This window comes from Syngnathus leptorhynchus, chromosome 14 (assembly GCF_054491065.1).
Source record: "Syngnathus leptorhynchus isolate UIUO chromosome 14, UIUO_Slep, whole genome shotgun sequence".
Lineage (NCBI taxonomy): Eukaryota > Metazoa > Chordata > Actinopteri > Syngnathiformes > Syngnathidae > Syngnathus > Syngnathus leptorhynchus.
Genome location: NC_141208.1, coordinates 9,006,539 through 9,026,767, shown reverse-complemented (window position 1 = coordinate 9,026,767; position 20,229 = coordinate 9,006,539). Strand labels below are relative to the sequence as shown.

Below are 20,229 nucleotides of genomic sequence, written 5' to 3'. Positions count from 1 at the left end.
GTTATTAGACACATCCATATAAACTAATATGTCCTCTAATTTAAAAAAAATTTAAGACTTTAATTAAAACAACTTAATAAAGTTGTTTGTCTTAATTAGTAGCATGAAACGGAACAATAATTCACATTTGCTGAGATGAGGAAAAAAATCGTCATCCCAGAGATGTGCAAACTAAATTAAAAAATTTTTTACAAAATATTCCGATAAGGGCAGAAACATAAGAGAATTAAAAAAAGAGAGACAGAAATATCGTGGGGAAATAAACATTGTTAAAAAAAAAAAAAACAAGGAGCCATAAGCCATCCCCAATGAATAAGCGGGCCATTATCCTGAAGAATGACGGCCTGGGGCGGTGATTATGCTGCTATTATATCTTTAACAGCATGGTTTGTCAAAACACACACACCCTCACTCACCCTGCTGCTGCTAACCACACACACACACACACACATGCACACTCTTCAACACACGACCACAAAGGGGGACATTCACAAAATGCCCTCTTGGCCTTCCAGCGGAAAACAACATTGTTCCTTCTGTTGTGTAAATAATAATGCTTGAAGCAATTTTTGATATGCTCATGAATTAAACAGGGGGACAAAAAAAAAAAAGCTAAGCTAATGAGCTGACCAGATTAGCAGCATTAATGGGAGTACAACACATCACCCCGACCTTGTTGTTTCATTACATCACATATTAAAAAAAAAAAGTGTGTTCTCATCCAAGGGCATCTTGATTGCATCGCTGATACAATCACATAGCGTCCTTGTTATCCATGGCCTGTACAGGTACACACCGTGATTTTCTCCCATGAGGCCCGAGACCAGTTAACATAACACAATACTTGAGTCCCAAATGTTCTCTCATGTCCTCACACACACACACGTGCACACACACACGCACACACACACACACACACACACGTGCACACACACACGCACACACACACATGCACACACACACAGACACCCATGGGATGAACAAGGATTGTTAGATTGTACTGCCGCAGGGTCAAGTGCCCTTCATGCAGGATCAGACTGCTTCCATCTCTGTATTTCCACCACTAAAGTCGCATACAAAACACCTAAGCTCACTGGCCACTACATTAGGTACACTTGCACAATATTCTGGGATGTAATACAAAGATGAGAAATTTGGCAAGATTGTTTTGCTAACAGCTTTCACTGAAAAAAAGTGAAAAAACATTTTAAAATTTCAGCCACCGGATACTTTGAGTGGATTATAGATACAATTTTGTTACGCAACATAACATTACAAAAAAGAGGTGAGATTTCTCAGCAGTTTGATTTTTTCATAGTTTGCTTTATTTGAAAATGGTGATTTTTTTTTTAAATACAATTTTTAAAGGCTACCAACAATGTTCCTTATTGTGGTACGTCAAATTTACAAGACATTTATTTTCACTTTCCAATCAATTTAGTTGTTGGGAATTCAGTGGAGACTCAAGACGACTTGCTTAATTTTCATCAACTGAAACTTGACGGTTAAAAGAATTTTCGACGCCATTTCCAATACAATGCATCACATATCCCATAAAGTAACACTATAAACTTTGTGTACAAGCCCCCCAGGACTAGTGCTACTCACACAATCCCCGTGAGCACAACTCCCCATACAAAAATCACAGTGTACCATTCACTCACTGCCTCTCTCTCTGCCCCTTCTCCATGGTTCTCTTAAAGGTTTTAACCATGGCGAGAAAGGAAAGTGCCAGCGCAAGAAACCTCAGCCAATAGAGAAGGTGACAAGGTCTGCCAGAAAATGATCCTAATCCTGTTTCCAGCATTCTTTTAGCCCACTGGCGTGGCCATTTCGCAGCATATTATCTGAGCTGTCAGGGCCTCGGGAAATCCCTGTAATAGTCTGCATTGGCCAGATACACATCAAAGCTCTCCTGGAACCCGCCCGCAGGAACTTAAAAAGGGGACAACGATTTGGATCGCAGCTGCGAGGCTTAAATGCACACATGAGTAAACAACACTCAACGGAACGCAAAACTACCTTGAATCTTTGTAAGTAATGATGCAGAGTAGTTAAGGGTAATCGATAAAGAACAACAGGTGGCTGAACTGCATCCCGGCCGACCCTCCATTAGTTCCAGCTCATCTTCTATTTTCTTCTTGTCCACCCCCCCCCACCCCCCCCAAAAGACCCTGACTGCCATCTCGCCCCTCCCGGGTAATCTTCTTAGTGAGAAGAAAACCTCCATTCTGTCGCTCTCTAATCTGGCTTCAGCCTAAATTTACGGTTGCATTTCTAATGTGGGCCTCCAAAAAGGACTCAGATAAAGTTTGTCGCTACAACAGAAGAATTTATTATTTATTTAGTAAAATGGATGGATGGAAAATGACATGTGGTACAACTAAATACATTTGCAGGATTTGAACTTGGTTCATAAAAGATATACTTAAGACGGTTGCATTCACTTTTTTTGGGGGGGGGTCAATATTCCCCCCCCTCCCCCATTGAAAATAACGGAAATACCATTGAGAACTCAGTCTTTGCAAATTTCAAAGACTGTAATATTGTAAGCCCAACAAAATATTGCTCGCTGATAAGCACAACTATAGTCACAAATTGATGACACAAATTTGAATTTTGTGGAAGAGCTCAGTTATACATGTGGCACTTTTGCGAGGCACGCTGCATAAGAGCATTTTACATCTTTATTGACAATAAGGCATCATTTAAATTGTGCCCGCAGACCTCACAGAAACAAGGCTAAACCCATTCAATTTGTCTTTTTAATACATGGCATATGTCTGTCTATGGCAGGCTTATACGCAGAGACTCAACTGCACAGCGCCTCATTGGCCAATTCAATAAAGCAGAGACAGGCAGAATAGAGTACTAAGTGATCTCTAACAGTCGGCCGTCTCCTGAGTGTTAAATCATGTAAATTTATGGAAGGGCCCATAGGAAATACATATTTACAATACGTTTAGGTAATCACAAGAGATGTGAACAGGCCCCTGAGATGAAAGCAGTCAATACAAAAATAGTTTTTATGTGTCATTAATTCCCTCTGCATTCTCCAGTACATCCCCCTTGTACCACAGTAAGACAGTAATCACTCACAATCGCTCAGATAATTATCTGCACTCATCTGTGGAATAAAAAAAAAAAAGCAGAGGGGGCAAAAAAAAAAAAAAAAAAAAAGGACGAGACATCCCATTTTAGCTCTGCCACTTTAATGTTCATCTGGGAGCAGCCTGGCTGTGCGATGTGGATGGGAGTCAGCTCAGTGCTTGGAGCAGCTTAATGATAGCAGCCGCTGGATGACACACACTCCGGCATAGCCCACTCATTAGACATACACACACCTTTTTCATGCTACATTGCCTGGCCAGGAGAACATAAAGGGTCATCTGTGGTGTGATGGGGAAAAATGATAGACACCTCTTCGGCGCTCACATTAGAGAACGTTTCAACTCTGAATGATGTCAATGTAAAATAGAGTCGAAGCGACGTTATAATATAAACTGCTCGGATAGAGACGGTCATTATGAACTCCTGCCACATTATTAGGCACACATCAAACCTGATGGATTTGTTCACTGGAGAACAAAAAGACGGTGTTTTATTTGTAAAGGAATGTGTGTAGGTGATTTCTCATCCAGTATCTTTATCTTGACAGAAAAGGACAAAATGCTGGCTTTACTGACTTCATACAGTATAAACTTTAGTGACAGATCATTAGCGGCCTCTAGTGGGCAAGGAATATAATGATCTAGACAAGATCCTCTTGGCAATTTGTAAGACTGGGGGAAAAAACGAATACATATGAGAAATCAAAATACCTACTTCAATGACTTCAATGTATTGCATAAATGCTTGAAATCAAAAAACTAGCTTGTAAAAATATATATGGGACTTAAGTTAAAGACAACAGAAGTGTACCTAAAAAATGCAAGGTAAAATACGTACTGTACTAGAGGTTAAACAAGATGTAAAAACTGTATTGCATGTCTTAAATGAAAATTTTATTTGTTCAGTGATTTTTTTCCATACCACAAGTAGGAGCCGGCGTACCATTATTGATACTTGTGCAACATTTTCTTGCCATTCTATTACTGTAACCTCTACTTCTATTGCTCTAAGGTTGTCCACTGCTATTTCTCTGGTAAACCAAAATCAAACTTCTATTCCAGTGACAAAGTTTTCTGTGTATTGTACTTTGTGGATATTGTTGTGACTGAACTGTATAAAGATATAATTTCTTGCATGAGACACCCCAATTTATTCTCGAATTATTTCCAGAAATATGCTCAATACTGGAGTCATTCTTTACTAGGATTTTATTGTCATGCGTTAAATGCACATTCATATTACAAAAAAAAAAATCACAACATTATTTGTACATTGTAAGTAATTGAGTGTCCGGCCACATAACGCCAATCTAGGTGAGCCTCTTTAGCTTGCACATATAAATGGGTCCAAAGTTAGCAGCTAAGTGTGGGATGACCAGCTCACCCAGATGGAGGTCAGAAGCAAAATGAAAGGTCGTCCTGAACATGCGTGTGAGTGGCCGCAGGTCGACAACCTAGACGCGGATTCAATTTTGGAGAGGAGAAACAGCAGTCAAATTCATATGTCCTAATATTTCAACTAGACTATATTCTGAGCTGTGAGTGTTGGTTTTGACTGACCTGAAGCTGGATGCCGTGGTTCTCACGTGCTAATTCGATGGCTTGTTCAACCACGCCAACATTCTGGATGTGACAAAGCGTGCAGGTGGAGTAAACGATCTCGCCACCAGGACATGCTGCCACTACTCCCGCCCTGCAAGACACCATGTTTGTCTTTAGTTAACCGATTTAACTTGTAGTGGCCAGCACTCATATTCTAATTGTAATCCACGGGTTAAAAGTGATCTTACAGACGACAAGTGTGTGTTTTGCTTACAGTAGTAGTTGCAGCTGTAGTTGCGGCAAGCGTCGCCTCTCGCTCGTTCTGATCTTACTAAAAATATTGTTATCATCCTCCATGAGTGAATGTCGGTCTGTGGTACAAGGAACATCAACAAGGACCTAAACAACACACAGCAAATTCATATTAGAGGCATTACTCTCATAAAACGAAAATACAAAAATAAAAGGCCTTACTCTATCAAAGGTATTCGGTTCTATTTCTCCCCACTTGGTGCCATCGAAGGAAGTGATGCGCAGCTTCTCGTGGGTTAAAAGTTCTTTAGGAACGTAGCTGTGGAGAACTTTCTTCAGTCGGGATGTCCGGGACACAGAGGAATCATTCAAACACAAAAAACCTTAAGGTACATAAAAACGACACATGGGTAATATAATAGCATTATTGCATAGAAATTGAAAAATGAAATTTTATTACCAATGGCATGTGTCTGGAGCAAAGCGAGAGCCTTGCCTCCAGGGGCAGCACAGAGGTCCAGCAAGTTGTGTCCCTCGTGAACATCTAGTGCAAGGCAAGGCAACACTGATGCTGCGTCCATCAAGTAGTAGCCCAATAAGCCAGACGTGTCTGGTCTTAAGAGGACAAAGCAGAATTGAAACTACGTAAAATGCTTGTGTGGTTGAGTGACATTCACTAACTTTGATGGATCTAACTTAAGTCAAAAATCGCACCTAGCTGGTTTGAAACGAGTGATATCTCCTCTTGGAAAGACTAAACACTTGATGTTAGGGCTGAGGCGTGGCTGCAATAACTGTTGCTGATCAAAAATATCACGTTTCTCCGGACATGTGGAATCAGACTTATCACTGAATTCCACTTTTGGGTCTTCCTCCGTCAATGCATGTTCTGCATAAATGATAAAGCAGACAATCAACTGGACATAAGAAAATATGCTAGAAAAGAAATACAGTATATAAAACAAACGTTTTTATGGACAGTTACACAAATACAATGACACTCGAAAGTTTCAATACATCTCAAACCCACTTACTATTTCTGTCTCTGTCTGTGACAAAGTCTCTGCATCCTTGTGATGCAAGATCGTCCACAAAATCTTTTTTGCAGAAATTATTAAGAAGAGCTCCATATTTCCTCTCCGAGAGCAAGGCAGCTCGCACCGATGGCCAAAGCTGTCCCAGCTGACTGCCGTAGGTGACATCAAAATGCCGCAGGGCCAAATTGGTAGGTGGATACTTGGGGCGAGAAGCAGCCTGTAAAAAAGAAAATTAAGTGGGGTAAAACAAATATATATATTAATACGTTTTCAGGAATACTTATACAGATAATGATAAATTTAGCAATCAGTCTTCGAGAATAAACTCATGCTAAAAAGTGTTATAATATTGTAGTGACTGGAATGAGGTCTCAAACCTAAAAACGTTTATGGCAGTTGAGCAAATTTTAATCTAGACTTTTATAAACACTATAATGTTTATAATGAAAGTTGAATTGATTTCACTGGATTTTTTTTCTATACATGCAGAATATTTGACTGAGCATGTAAATGAAGTCCGTGTCCAATGAGTAAATGTTAAGGACGGACTGACCTTGCCACAAAATGTTAATTGTACAGTCCTGTTTGTTGAACGCGACTTGTAAACGCGTTACCTAAAATTGATTAACTATTGAAACATACCTTACAGGTGCAAACGTCATTTACTCGTTAAATTCCATATAATATGAATTGTGTTCCACACATACCCATTTTTCTTTCACTCGATGTCTTCTGAACGTTAAAGATCTTAAATCTCTCATTTTTCGCATTAAAATTCTAGCGTCTAAGGGCAGCGCCATTTTTTTTTTAGGTACCTTAATTTTTACATTCCGGCATTACCCTACTATGATCTGAAACGTTCCGGATGACATGACACAACAGTAGGTGGGACTTTAAATACATATTCGGTATTCAATTGGATTAAAGGAACATCAGTCAATGTATACTGACCAATAACGGAGTCTTTCCGGTGACTCATCAACATCATCATTTCCTGCGAGTGACCGACCCTTCTGTCCTCGAGTGACAGTAGCTGCTCAATCAGGCTCTCAAGGTCTAGAGTTTTCTCTGGCACGCTTCTGGACAATTTTAGGGCAGTAGTCATGGTGTTCGAAAGAAAAATGCTCACTAATGGTGACCCCGAAGACGAGGTAAAGAAATAAATTAGAATTTATACCTGTAGGCTGTAGAGTTGCTCCAAATATGGGTTTATGACTCAACCTACATTACACGTTCATTCACAAGGGTGGTGTTAGGTTTAATTGTTCTCACAGCACAAACTTAAATAGATGGAAAATTAGACGACAATCCAAATGTGTATATTGTTTATTTTGTTGTAGACTTTTATTTTTGGGGCACGTTTACAAAAGATCGCCCCTTTTATGTTTAACATTTTAATGTAATTTGTTTGCTCCTGTTTTAAATGTGTTTTACAAATATTCTAATGCATTTCTTAAATACATTTACTTCCCAGGAGGAAGATGCCCCTGAAGAGGAAGAGGAGGAGGAGGAAGAAGAGGAGGAAGACCTGGTGGTATGTTCTGTCATTCATGCTATATTTTTGTTGTCACGATGGGACTCTTCTCTACACACAAGCTTCTTTTGTGATAACTGCTCATCATTTTAGGATTTTTTTTTTATTATTCACCATTAAGCGCACACAAACATTTTAGGGTATTTTCTAAAAATCACCATGAGACCCTGAAAAGTCATTTTCTAGAATCATGTTGCATGTGATTGTATAGTTGCACATTTTTAGGAATGGAAAAATGCTGCAGTGTCAAAATTGAATCGATCACTCAACAACCGATCGATGATCAAATTAGTACACTATTACTCACTGTAATAATCAAGGAATCATTTACAGCCATTGTTCAACTCACCGGTTCTTAACCTTGTTGGAGGTACCGAACCCCACCAGTATCATATGCGGCATTCACCGCACCCCTCTTTAGTGAATTTCTTTTTTCAAATTCAAGACATCGATGTTTATTACTGGTGCACAAAATGAGCCGTGCATGAACATCACCTTGTTCAAAGCACACAAAAAAACAACACAATGCATGAACTCAAAACAAATTACATACCTGCAGATCAGTGTGACTTCTGCTGTTGCCTTTGCGTCATCACGAATTTACACAATAAATCAGGTATGTTTGGACCTCCTCAGTGGAGGCTCTGCCGAACCCCTGAGACCGACTCACCGAACCCCTAGGGTTTGATCGAACCCAGGTTAAGAACCACTAGTTTAACTCAAAGACCTATGTAAACAACTGCGTTTAGTTTGGAAAATGATGAAGTGGATCTAAATAATTTGTTGCATTTAGTTTTGCAAATTATTGTTTTATCCAATCAATCAAATGGGATATCAGGATACTTACAAGTTACCATTGTACTGAATTGTATTCATACAATTTTTGTCCCCTCTAGGACCCCTTAGAAACAATCCGTGCTAAGTGTGCGGAGACAGAACACTGCACACACTATAAGGAGCGTCTGGAGCTTTGCGAGACCCGGGTCAACACCAAATCCCAAACCACAGAAGAGTGCACAGAAGAGCTCTTTGACTTCCTTCATGCACGTGATCACTGTGTACGTGTGGCACATGCAGAGAACATACCGAAATCATTCTGTGTGTCCTAATGTCTCTTCATTCACCTTTTCTGTGCAGGTAGCCCACAAACTGTTCCACAACGTGAAATGATCTACCCAGCAACCACCTGCATCTGTGTGATCACTGTTGATTGTAACATAAGGAGAAGCATACTTGCAAATTGCTATTCTATATTAATACATATTGTATGACCATCCCACCATGACTTTCCACTATGTACATTGCATATATTGTGCGAGGCTTTTTGTACATAGAGTAAGCCCTGCTTTGACGGAGTCAAGATTTCAGAATTTCATTGTCATCAGTTCATATAGAAAAAAAACGCATTTCTGTTCATGCAGAATTGTGGTTGTGTTTTGTTCCATTTGGACAGGTATGATAAATAAAAATTCTCTTTGGTTACCATTTCACTGCCAGCCATCTTGTTAATTTGCACAGAAAAGAGGAGGAGCGGTGAGAATTTTGAATAGAACAAAAATGTTAAAATCTCAGACAAAAAATTGCTCAGTAAAAACTTTATTTGGTGGAAAAAAATCACAATAAATAAAACGTCAAGGTTTCAAAAACATTACACTACTGAACACATGATGGCAGTGTGACTCCAAGTATCTCTGGTGGTGGATTCGGGCAAGTGCATTACGAATTTAATAATGCGGAAACGTGCAGATGGTGCAGAATTATTCTCACCAGATGTTCTCTTTGCTATTAACATAGTCATCAATGGTAGTCTGTGGGCACAGAAATTAAATGAGTTTTTTTTCCCAGTCTAATTTCAATCAAATGTAATTCCTGTGACTGTTTCAAACATTTAAGTCCCTGTAAAGTGATCTTATTAACAGTAAATGGAAAAGCTGAAAAAAAAAAACCCAACTTTCTTAACCCACCTGCATCATCAGCCTCTCCGTCCTCAGCTTCTGGTAAAAGCCAAGAACATCTGGGTCTGCTCGAACCACACGGGGGTCAAAGTCCATAACCTTCAGACCCTCCAAACTCCGAGCCCGAGACAAAGCCACGTAAGCCTGGCCGCTCTCAAACACACGTGCCAGAGATATTTCCACGCAGTCCAATGTCATCCCCTGAAATGAATGAAAGAAACACTCATTAAATGGATTGTTAATTCAATTGTCGATTGGGTGGCCCTGTCAACGTGTCTTCTTCAGATCACCACTCCCCACTTATCTCATTTCCTCTGAAGGGATACATGTATGCTTTGCCTTGCTTTCTCTGCTGGAGATTAAACATTGCTGACACGGAGGTAGTGACAAATGAACTCAATTACCTTGAGGGTTGTTTCTCTTTTTTTATTTTTTTGTCTCATACCAATTGTACTAAAGTCTGAGGTCAGGATATTGGAACGTGCCATTGAGACAGCAGAATGATTTGTGAAGGCTCACTTGTGGGCACACAGAATAATAATAAGGAAACACTACTAATATATACTATGTGTCTATGAATATTATCTCGTGCCATTTTTGGGAACACAGCAAAAATAAAAAAAATATTTGAGGCAGATTGATTGAATTATTTCAGGCAAGGTTCAATTTATAGCACCCTGGATGGGTGAACATTTTTTAGGTCAAAGTCAAGTCATCAGTTTCTCTTTCCAGACGCTCTTGGATGGCAATGTCTCATTTTTAGCCCATTATTGGGAATGGACGCATAAGAAGTTCAAGGCCGAATTTACAACTCCTCCCAAGGGCGACAACAAACGCCTGGACCTTTATGTCCTGTTCTAATCTGCAGTGATTCATCTTTTTGCGACCATTCAGTCAGTGGATCATAACTAAATTCATTTTCATTTAGAATACCCTCATCAGTGATTTTGCACTTGTTACAATTTGGACTCTTTTGACAGGTAGACATGACGTTGCGATCAAATTTATGCCGTTGCTGTATGAGAAACATCTCGACCTTGAATCAAAGTGATTACGCTTAAGTCAGCAAGGAGACTGCATTCAAAACAATCTCTTTGCAGACTGGCTTAGAGACAGGAAAAAAGTACATCATTTATTTTGGGGGAGGCAGTAAATGAAATCATTTAAGTAGCTGTGCATCAAGGGAGTCGGGAGAAAAGCAAATTGCATAGTTGCACAATCTGATCCATCAAAGCAAAATGTAATTCCTCCATCATCTGTGTATAAACTAGTAGCTCACCTGGCTCTTGTGGATGGAAATGGCCCAGGCTAATTTGAGTGGCAGCTGCTGTCGACTCAAGTGCGTCCCGCCCCCGTATTTAAACATCCAGCGTTCATGCTTCACCAGTTCAGTGACGCCGCACAGGAAGCGCACGTGTGGGAGTTCTGGGAAAAAAAAAAAACATGAATCATCGTTTTCTCAAATGAACGGTTTGAAACTGTAATTTGACTCAAAGACTGGCCTAAAATAAATATATTTTAGTGCTTTCTAAGTTTCAGAACATTTTCAATATGTGGGTGGATTTAAAAACTGAAATTATATTTTTACGCACACATTTTGGGAGAAGTTAGAAAGAAAAAAAGAATCAGGCACATTTAACAAAAAAAAAACAACAACACAAAAGCGTTAAACGGGGCAAACATTTACCCAAAGAAGATTACCTTTGAATGTTCTAAGCTAAGCTTGCAATAATAAAATAAGTCTGTTCTAACCATTTATTCCAGGCTCAAACGCCACCACAACCCCTCGGGCTCCGTTCACCAGACCTCGAGTCACATCCAGGTTCTTTGTCAGCATGACCTATGAAGACAACCATGACAACATTGAAACAACAACCTGACATGAATTATCCATTATGGTTATCGGCTGGCGTGCTGACAATTGAGTGCAAGTCAAATTAATACACACTTGAGCTCCCACTTTAAGATGAAGCAGTCTGCTGACAGGGCTGTGCGCATCTATCATCCTCACCAAGGCCGGGTCGCTGTCTACAGCCTCAAACACTCGTGTTAATCCTGATGAACAAGAAATCTTATAATGAATTGGAGCGACACATATGGTTTGATAATATTGTTACTATATGATAGTTATTTAAAAGATACTTTATATATATCGTTATATGGGTCTGTGAAATAATTAGAAATGCAAACTCTGAATGTTACGTCAGGCCCGTTCTCAGCTCCTCGTTTGTGTATATGTTACGTTAGCATACCGTATCGTTTAGCCTGTTGTTGCTGGTTCATGTCTGTTTTCGGTGTTGGATTTTGACAAATACATTCGCCCCAAAAGTGCAACTTATACTCCGGAGCGACTTATATATGTTTTTTTTACTTTATTGTGCATTTTATGGCTGGTGCGACTTATACTCCGGAGCGACTAATAGTCCAAAAATTACGGTAGTTTTTATTTAGTTTTACTTCCATGGCATGAGTTTCAAAAGGCAACATGTTTCTGCCAATTTTCAACAAAAAACCATCAAAACGCTGCGAAAGATCTGAGTAAGCGAGAACAAAGGAGACATAGGTACCTGGCAGCTGCTGTAGTTTCTTGTCATTGGTGAGCTCCACATCATCCTTGTGCGTGCACAGTCTGGTTGCTAGGATACCATCCCTGTCGATCTGACGGTAGGCGGTTTCAACTAATTTATTTGTGACCTCCTCCGTCGCTCTGTGTGAAGTTGATCAAGTCATTGGGCCAAGGATATCTTTTGGTATAGGAACCCATTGGGAGGGGGATTCGATTACAAATTTACCTTCCCACCCTTACTGCCTGGAGGAGGGAGATGAAGGTCTGATCTGTTTGTCGCAGCACCTCCGTTAGCTCCAAGTTGACCTGGATGACTTTACGCCAACATCTGGCCTGATGAAGAAAAGTCCGTTTTCATAGGCATGGTGTCATATCAGTGCTTCAAATCAGAAGTCTGTGACATAAACCCTATTTCAAAACTGTTTCATTTGAATTTTATGTGTGTGTATATAATTACACACAGCTCCCTTAAAACGTGATGGTGCTTCAGCTAATACATATGGTGTAACTTTCAAACGTCTTAAGACACATCAACAACTGTACCTGGAAACAAAACTTTGCCTTTTCCTTTCGCTTAGAGATAGGAGGCAGCTGAAAGAAATCGCCAGAAATAATCAGCTGGATACCCCCAAAAGGTTCAGTGGACCTCCTCACCGACCTGTGTGTGCAGATGGAGAGGAAATCTTTTGTGGATACTAACAATTTTTTTTAAAATAAGATATCACACATCATTGTTAATTTAGAGCTATGGATCTTACCTGGCGACAGATTCGAGCTTGTCAAAGAAAGTAGCGTCGACCATGGAGATCTCATCAATGACGAGGTGTTCACAGTTGGTCCAGTGCCGGAGCACCCCGGGCCTCTGAGCCAGCTCGATACACTGCTCCAGTGGGGCTGAGCCAGAGCCAATACCTGGATGCACATCAGAAGTGCGGGGATGGTAGATGAGGTGGATGAGAGGGGTACAGAAAGGTACAACAAATTAGAATGGCAGTGGGGAGATAATTGATTGAAAATAAAGATCTGGGTGGAAGGAAGACACTCCAAAAGGACATTGATTGTCAAGCAGTGCAGCTTTTTGTCTAATCCAATAAAAGTGCTCTGCCGCCATTTTGTAGCATCTCTAGGCAATGAGGAACGTTTTTGATGTCTCTCGCTCACAATTATAACAACAAGATGATGTCATCAGAAAGATGAAACTCGGACTAAGTAACCTGCAAAGTTATGTAGTGTTGTTCCTCCAATGTGACATGCAGCCACTCCAGTGCTGGCGGTGGCAAAGGTGCTCTTTGGAGGAAGTGACCCAATTATTCTCTTCAGTAGGAAAGACTTCCCCGTACCTGAATGCAATATGGAATGCATCTTATTAGCAAATGTTTTCATTTCAGGCAAAATACTGGTGTCACTCTGGGCTGGGTGCCTGTACACATATTCACACCATGGGAAATTTGAAGTCGTCAATAAGCTTAAGAAGCATGTTTGCAGGCTATGGGAGGAAGCATGTGCATGTAAAGCCAGACTTATTCATACCAGCGCTGCCTGTGAAGAAGACGTTCTTTCCGCTCAGTACAGCACTGAGGACAGCAGACTGTTCTTTGTTCAGCTTACGAGTAGAAAGGGATAGGATGGGTTTTTTGCTGGGGTTGGCTTTCACCTAAAGTAATCACAAGAAAAACTGAGCTCACATCTCACCAGCTTAGACGGGAAAAATATTTTAATTAATTGTTGAAAATTTAAGAATAGTGTTTACACGCATGTTCTGCCAAGAAGGACATTCTTTTCCACAAAATGTCCTTCTTGGCCATGATGCTCATTTGTTGTCTACTGAAAATGAAATCACAGTTGCTCTGGTAACTACCAATTTTGGCTCACTTGTTTTCTGAGTTGGACTGGTCATGCGACATTCACAACCCGAGCAGTCTTGGTCATTTGCTTTACAGGGCCATAATCATCCGAGCCATCATTTTTTGATGATGAGTTTTATAAATTATAACTACTTTTCAAAAATTTTGGCAAGCCTGCAGGGCACATAACAATGATGGACAGTGTCAGCTCTGGCCTCAGGGCACAAGATGCTGAAAAACGTGTACTCACGGGGCTAAAGTTACAGTCACTCCTTGGCCTTTTGACTTGTTGTCCCACACCAGTGAGCCTATTAGTGCGGTCCGAAAGGCCTTTGGCTGACACTTTGTTCCGAAGCTCATTGATCTTCTGAATGTCTTTTTGCTGAAGTGGGCTGATGGCCTCAAAGCTGCGGGGCAGGCCGGCTTTGAGCTTCTCCCGCATGCTCAGAGTTTTGCTGGACAGCCCGGCCTGGTGTTTGATGCTCAGAGTCCTCAGGAAGATCCCGAGCTGGTCAGTGGGGCAGTTGGAGATGAGCACCTGGATGTTTTCAGGGATCAGTTTGACAGTGCACTTTCCATCGCAGGCGAACTTGGTGAACAGTTTGAAGTCCTTCAGAGGATAATTTTGCGGTAATTTCCCATCGTGCACCCGGAGGATGAGCTCCTGGAACTCGTTGCGTCCCAGAAGAACAGAGGCTTTGCGAATAACCTGCCTCCGGGTGGTCTGTCCTGAGGCGTTCAGGTGCTCTGTCGTCACGCAACACTGTAGCTGAGCCCCGCTGTACTCTCCTCCAGACATTGCAGACACTTTCTTTAAAGAAATAAAATTATATATAAATATATTTTCTGAATACCAGATTATTCGATAGAGGTGCAAAATAATGTTGACCTGAATAAAACACTGCAACTTCTGAAACGAATATCGCCATGCATTTTAATCGTCCTTTATAATGTTGATCTCATCCTAAACTCTTGTTAACAAAATAGTAGTTTTTATAAAATGTTTACGTGCTAGGCGGCTCGGTGAAGCAGTGGGTAGCACGTCCGCCTCACAGTTAGGAGGGTGTGGGTTCGATTCCACCTCCGGCCCTCCCTGTGTGGAGTTTGCATGTTCTCCCCGTGTCTTGGCACTCCGATTTCCTCCCACATTCCAAAAAACATGCTTGATAGGCCGATTGAGCACTCCAAATTGTCCCTAAGTGCGAGTGCGAATGGTTGTTCGTCTCTGTGTGCCCTGCGATTGGTTGTCAACCAATTCAGGGTGTCCCCCGCCTACTGCCCGATGACGGCTGGGATAGGCTCCAGCACGCCCGCGACCCCCGTGGGGACTAAGCGGTTCAGAAAATGGAGGGATGGATGTTTTCGTACTGTATTCTATTTAACGTTTGTATTTACAGATACAAGGAGGTGTGTACTTTCCTATGTACAAAGTATGTAATCTTAAATGACATGCTTCAGGACGTCAATGCAACACCAAATCGTACTGTTCAAAAATATAGTTGTAGATGTTGGTTAAATCAAAAAGGTTTTACCTGCAGGTTGTCTACGAATCCGAGGCTTTCCTCTGCTTAACTCGCGAAACGCCGATTTCAAATTCTCAGCGTGGCGCACTGAGCCAATCAGATATGGGGGCTGTGAACCAATCAACGGGGGGGCTCTTTAAATGTGTAGCCAATGGGAATGCGAGATGACACTCGTGACTTGGCCGACCAATTGTTGACGGCACCATTATTACGTCACAAAATGCCCGTGTTTACGGAAATAACCACAAAAGTTCTTTTTTTGTTGTTTTTTGTTTTGTTTTTTTCATCTTGGGATTTTCACGTTGAATCGAATGGACACACACATTCCATTCCAAAGTCAAAAAGCTCGTTACAAACATCTTGGAAGAGTTATCTTACATATTCTCTTTCTTCCACATTTTTAACCAAATTAAATCATTCCAACTTCAAACTGCTCAGTAAATCTAACATTATCATTCCAAAAATTATTGCCATTCGTCTATAATAATGACAAAAATATACAACTCTAGCATAATCAGTGTGTTAATATAGGCCATTCCTGGAAAACCTCAATTTACAATTGCAATGTAGTTGCAGTTGGTGAGAGTTTTAAATTGATGACTCTGTACTGATGGTGCATTTATAGTAAACAGTACACTGTTGAACAATGGGCACTATCACCCAAAACAGCACGTGACATTTCTACCTCTGAATCATAAGTTTAATACTCTGTGTTCCAAGTAAACATGTATATGTAAAAATACAATTTTACAATTGCTTACAAATAGAGATCATAGAGTTGGCTTTCTTATTACTTTGTGCTCACAGTATTAATTGCAGTCGGCAGCAACATGCATTCAAAGACCTTTTCATTATTGCTGAGAGAGCGGGATGGTCTTTATTATTCCAGTGACATATCTGCACATTCCATTTTATTTCCACCACTCTAATCATGAGTGGGATATTATATATTTTGGTGCCTCTGTGGCATCAGTGTGAATAATGTTTTTACGTCAGCTTTAACGTCACATTCGAATCACAATAACGATTCATATGCCAGAATGTTGACCTTGAACGTCAGACAGTATCTTGTAGTTCAATTGGAGCTCCAGCCATAAGAATGTGACTAGCATTTCAAAAAAAACAAAAAACAATCACACACACTCCACCCGCACATTGACTGTCTACACTGCAGCAGATCGTAAAAGGTGGACGATATTATGCCAGTCGGTTCGCTAATTACTGTGTCTGTACTGTCTCTAAGACAAAAGAAAATAAGAGTCCACCCGGTGCTATATGTGTGCTTTACTAGCCTAAACACGAGCAGAAGCACTAACCTTCATTCCCAACCTAAACACAGACATTTTTATCAATTTATTCACAGAAGGCTATTTTCCTCATTTCTTGGTATTTCTCTTGGACTGCTACCAGGAAATATATGCGGATGTTAGATTTATTTGTCTAATCAAATTTTAGTCTCTGTGTTGCCATGACAATCTAATCAGCCTAGGACCTTCAGAATCAATAGTGCTGGCCTACGTAACTTAAACTATATGAAAAATGGGACTGGTTTTTTTTTTGTTTTTTTTTACTGAATCAGATTTGAAATGAGCACGGTACTGGCCCTCGATGACATCAACGTTTTTCTATCCTCTGATTGGTAGTCGGTCAGTGCAACTTTGAGAAGCCAAACGTTTGTAGTAATCTGCAAGCATTAACACAATCGCATCTCTGGTGAATATGGCGCATATCATTAACATTTGTTATGTTTTTGTCTTGTTATTGGATAAATATTGATTCTAAGCTGTTCCAAATGATACACGTGGCACTGTTGCTTGCTGCTGCTTGTATAAGGCGTTGTTGTAAGAACAAAACCTTTATGAACTGAGGACATCTCGTCTTGAAATAGGAGTTATATCTTCGGTGGTGAAGAAGACACACTTCTCAAATGCAATTTAACCATGCTGCCCTCAAGCCAAAAGCGTCAATTTCTTCAGTTTGCTCAAAGGAAGAGGTGACTGGTTGCGTGTAGCTGTGCATGACTCACAATGCACACATACTGTACAAACTCGCCAACACATTGGTCTCAACATGAAATGACAAAATAAATGGACAGTTTCTTGATTTCGTTTTGTAGATCATATTTGTAATCACAATGCTAAAATAACCTGACTATTTCCATTTTCTAAATTGGTGTTTCTTGACTGAAGTCTCAAAACAGCATTTGCATATTCAACTCATTGGCGCTCGGCCTCGCTGGTGTCATTTGTGTGCAGAAAAAAACCATGCTTGCAAGCCAAACGTCTTACAAGCAGTCTAAATTGGGTTCATCCGAAACAGCACCCAGAAGATGTAACAATGTCTGCAGAAATATCGGCTCATAACTTTCAGAGTATAATAAAAGGTCGCCTGACTCACCATCAGTGACACTGGAGAAAGAAGCATCAACCTAATTGCACCTTTATGCTATTTCGTTGAAGGGGAGCAAATGATTTGGTAGACCATCAGAGCATGAGGAATGAGATGCTAAGTTCCCACCCCAAAAGAGAGCCCCATTATACTGCATTGAAGACAACATGAGTTGAATAATCTTTGGAGGACACCTTAAGTACCTTGTGTACATACAATGAAAGTGAGTCAGGCTGCTATTGAGGCTTTGTATGTGTGTAGGAGGAGAGAAAAGCCATGAGACTGCTGGATAAACAAGCAGCTTTACACAATCTAAGGTGAAACAAGAAGATGGCAAGAGAGAGACTATTTCAGTTCAGATTTTGAAAGGTAGTGACGTGTCATGTACATATGCGTTGACCTTCTAAGTATTTTGCTTGATTAGGGAGTCTGCTAGACGAACATGACTTATCATATTTTCTCCATTTTGGTGAGGTACTCCAAGAAATGGCAAGGAGGATGAATCACAATCGCTTGTGTCTATCCCAACAGACTTTACAGACTCGACTCATAAAAATCAAATATTGAAAAAGGGTTGTAAAAAACTCAGATGTTTGAGAGACCATTTGACACATGCTGTGTGTGTATTAGGCTTAAGGGACATTGAATGTTTACTAATGCACAATTATAAACAATGTGCTACTCAGTCTCCACACAACATTAAAATGAATGTTATTATGCCGTTGTGGTTCCATTCGCTGTTATCATAAACACGAGCTGTCATCCACGAGTCAAATCTTGCATTGTGACATTTTCATGTAAAACGCTCCATCAGCTGAAATAATAAGCTCTCCAAAAATTTATATTTAATACGTGACAAGCCACTCCAAATCACTATGAGCAGACAGAATGACAAAGCAGCAGTCTGCCTGTCATTTTATGTTTTTATTCACATCAGTTCATTAGTTAATTAGTTGCCTCATGGCAGTTCACAGTTGTGCAGACTCACTCGGTTTAGCAAGGGAAAACACTCTTCGTTACACAATCCAATTAGGAAGTGAGTTTCATACCCTCACAAACTCATGAACTGTGTCTATAAGTCTAGGAAGAAAACTAACGTCACACTGGTAAACAAACCATTCTGTAATTTTGGCAAGGCCAGGCCGGAGGCCGTTAGAGGGCGCTATTTTAGTTTGTTTCAAAATCAGCAAATAAAATGGTTTTGATAGACCCAACCCCAGGTCCAGTGTGACTAACCTCGACCAAAACATTATCTCTCATAATATGCTAAAATATTATTGTTGAACATTCTAGACCAGAGGACATGCAAAAGTAAACGGTGCTACAGGGAAGGTATTCTCTCCTCCTACATGTGTTCTCATACAAGTCTTTCGCTCTAGGTGATTTTTATTTTATGTCCTGCCATTGGGCCTGATGTTGGTCATGGGTGCATCTTTTACTGCCGACCTCCCACACAGTTTCACCCTCATCAGGATTCAAGTTTTAACCCTCCATGCATTTACTGCCTGCATGTGTCTTGTCTCGCCATTGAGCAATTTGCTCCTTCCTGTGTAAAATAACTTTTCATTAGACCCAGTGAAATATGATGTGCTTTTGCCACCTACTCTTCATGAAGTGCAATCCTATATGCATCCCACTCTTTCTAAAATGTTATTCATGCCATTCAGTCTCATAGCAGGCATCCAGGGCATAATGTGATTTATTCCTCTCACTAGCTCGGAATTCAACAAATTTGGATTGTGTCTAACTAATCCTGGAAGAGAAACAAGTGGGCAACACAATAGCATACAGTAATTTAGCATAGGAGACTAATATTATTTGAGGATCCCACCAAGGGAAAGAAGAGATGACAATATTACTTCTTAGTGTCATATTAATATTACATATGGGGAATAAGCTGCTGCTGACTATCTTTAATTTAATACAAGGCCCACTGACTAATGCGCCTTTATAAAGACTTCCTTTATAACGATCCACAATTAAGTCTTTTGTAGAACTCTACACTCCTTAATTGCCAACATACAAAAACACACATTAAAGCAATGATGTCATAATTTTGACATTAAAGTAAAACCAATTAGCCTATATGGGAAACAATAAGGAAAAAATTGTCGTTGCCGCGACCACTCGTAATATAGTTTGTGGTGCCAGCACAAAATGGTTTCAAGCTAACCGATTAAGATGACATCAAAAATAAAACTTAAAATGTTATCGAGAGAGAAAAAAAATATTTGCAAACATTGTGTAATTTTGAAGAAATTCAACTCCCAGGCACACTCGGGCTATTTCTTCTGCACAAATTAATAAGTCAGTGGTTCTCATTGTTTTGGCTCCGCAGGCTTTTTACAAATTATTTATTTGTGTCCAACTTTAACAAGGGAAAAAAGTGACGTGAATTGCACATTATTCTCACAATATTAAATTTTTAAAACTCTCTAAATCGGACTGGCTGGTTTCAGGTTAGGATTCAGCGCTCAG

At 40.2% G+C, this 20,229-nt stretch overlaps 3 protein-coding genes across 4 annotated transcripts; 1 reads left to right on the top strand and 2 right to left on the bottom strand.

Annotated features, from left to right (window-relative positions):
• Nucleotides 1-4,309: 4,309 nt before the first annotated feature.
• On the bottom strand, nucleotides 4,310-6,794 carry nsun4 (NOP2/Sun RNA methyltransferase 4). Its single transcript, XM_085930222.1, has 8 exons — nucleotides 6,649-6,794; nucleotides 5,939-6,158; nucleotides 5,619-5,793; nucleotides 5,365-5,519; nucleotides 5,127-5,287; nucleotides 4,927-5,051; nucleotides 4,671-4,803; nucleotides 4,310-4,564 (listed from the first exon to the last, which is right to left on the bottom strand). The coding sequence occupies exons 1-8, from the start codon at nucleotides 6,739-6,741 to the stop codon at nucleotides 4,421-4,423; spliced, it is 1,206 nt and encodes a 401-aa protein (XP_085786348.1). The 5' UTR covers nucleotides 6,742-6,794; the 3' UTR covers nucleotides 4,310-4,420.
• Nucleotides 6,795-6,949: 155 nt separating this feature from the next.
• Nucleotides 6,950-8,960, top strand: LOC147046496 (cytochrome b-c1 complex subunit 6, mitochondrial-like). Its single transcript, XM_085930741.1, has 4 exons — nucleotides 6,950-7,092; nucleotides 7,416-7,475; nucleotides 8,372-8,533; nucleotides 8,613-8,960. Exons 1-4 carry the CDS (start codon nucleotides 7,045-7,047, stop codon nucleotides 8,643-8,645), a joined length of 303 nt encoding a protein of 100 aa, XP_085786867.1. The 5' UTR covers nucleotides 6,950-7,044; the 3' UTR covers nucleotides 8,646-8,960.
• An 88-nt stretch (nucleotides 8,961-9,048) lies between these two features.
• pif1 (PIF1 5'-to-3' DNA helicase homolog (S. cerevisiae)) lies at nucleotides 9,049-15,468 on the bottom strand. 2 transcript variants are annotated; one of them, XM_085930739.1, is made up of 13 exons: nucleotides 15,373-15,468; nucleotides 14,091-14,651; nucleotides 13,527-13,650; nucleotides 13,211-13,336; nucleotides 12,755-12,908; nucleotides 12,540-12,654; nucleotides 12,223-12,329; nucleotides 11,998-12,137; nucleotides 11,379-11,485; nucleotides 11,183-11,270; nucleotides 10,710-10,855; nucleotides 9,440-9,631; nucleotides 9,049-9,283 (listed from the first exon to the last, which is right to left on the bottom strand). In XM_085930739.1, exons 2-13 carry the CDS (start codon nucleotides 14,637-14,639, stop codon nucleotides 9,239-9,241), a joined length of 1,893 nt encoding a protein of 630 aa, XP_085786865.1. In that variant the 5' UTR covers nucleotides 14,640-14,651; nucleotides 15,373-15,468; the 3' UTR covers nucleotides 9,049-9,238. The 2 variants fall into 2 exon arrangements, with proteins under 2 accessions (XP_085786865.1, XP_085786866.1); XM_085930740.1 differs by having other exon boundaries at nucleotides 14,091-14,647; nucleotides 15,373-15,459.
• Nucleotides 15,469-20,229: the final 4,761 nt, after the last annotated feature.

Coding starts and splice junctions, on each gene's coding strand:
- nsun4 (XM_085930222.1), bottom strand. CDS start 6,741: ATGGCGCTGCCCTTAGACGCTAGAATTTTAATGCGAAAAATGAGAGAT. Junction 5,794..5,938: donor CACAGACAGAGACAGAAATA/GTAAGTGGGTTT, acceptor TCATTTATGCAG/AACATGCATTGACGGAGGAA. Junction 5,520..5,618: donor ACTCGTTTCAAACCAGCTAG/GTGCGATTTTTG, acceptor TGTCCTCTTAAG/ACCAGACACGTCTGGCTTAT.
- LOC147046496 (XM_085930741.1), top strand. CDS start 7,045: ATGGTGTTCGAAAGAAAAATGCTCACTAATGGTGACCCCGAAGACGAG. Junction 7,093..7,415: donor ATGGTGACCCCGAAGACGAG/GTAAAGAAATAA, acceptor TTTACTTCCCAG/GAGGAAGATGCCCCTGAAGA. Junction 8,534..8,612: donor TTCATGCACGTGATCACTGT/GTACGTGTGGCA, acceptor TTTTCTGTGCAG/GTAGCCCACAAACTGTTCCA.
- pif1 (XM_085930739.1), bottom strand. CDS start 14,639: ATGTCTGGAGGAGAGTACAGCGGGGCTCAGCTACAGTGTTGCGTGACG. Junction 13,337..13,526: donor CTTCTTCACAGGCAGCGCTG/GTATGAATAAGT, acceptor TATTGCATTCAG/GTACGGGGAAGTCTTTCCTA. Junction 10,856..11,182: donor GTTTGAGCCTGGAATAAATG/GTTAGAACAGAC, acceptor TTTTTTTCCCAG/AACTCCCACACGTGCGCTTC.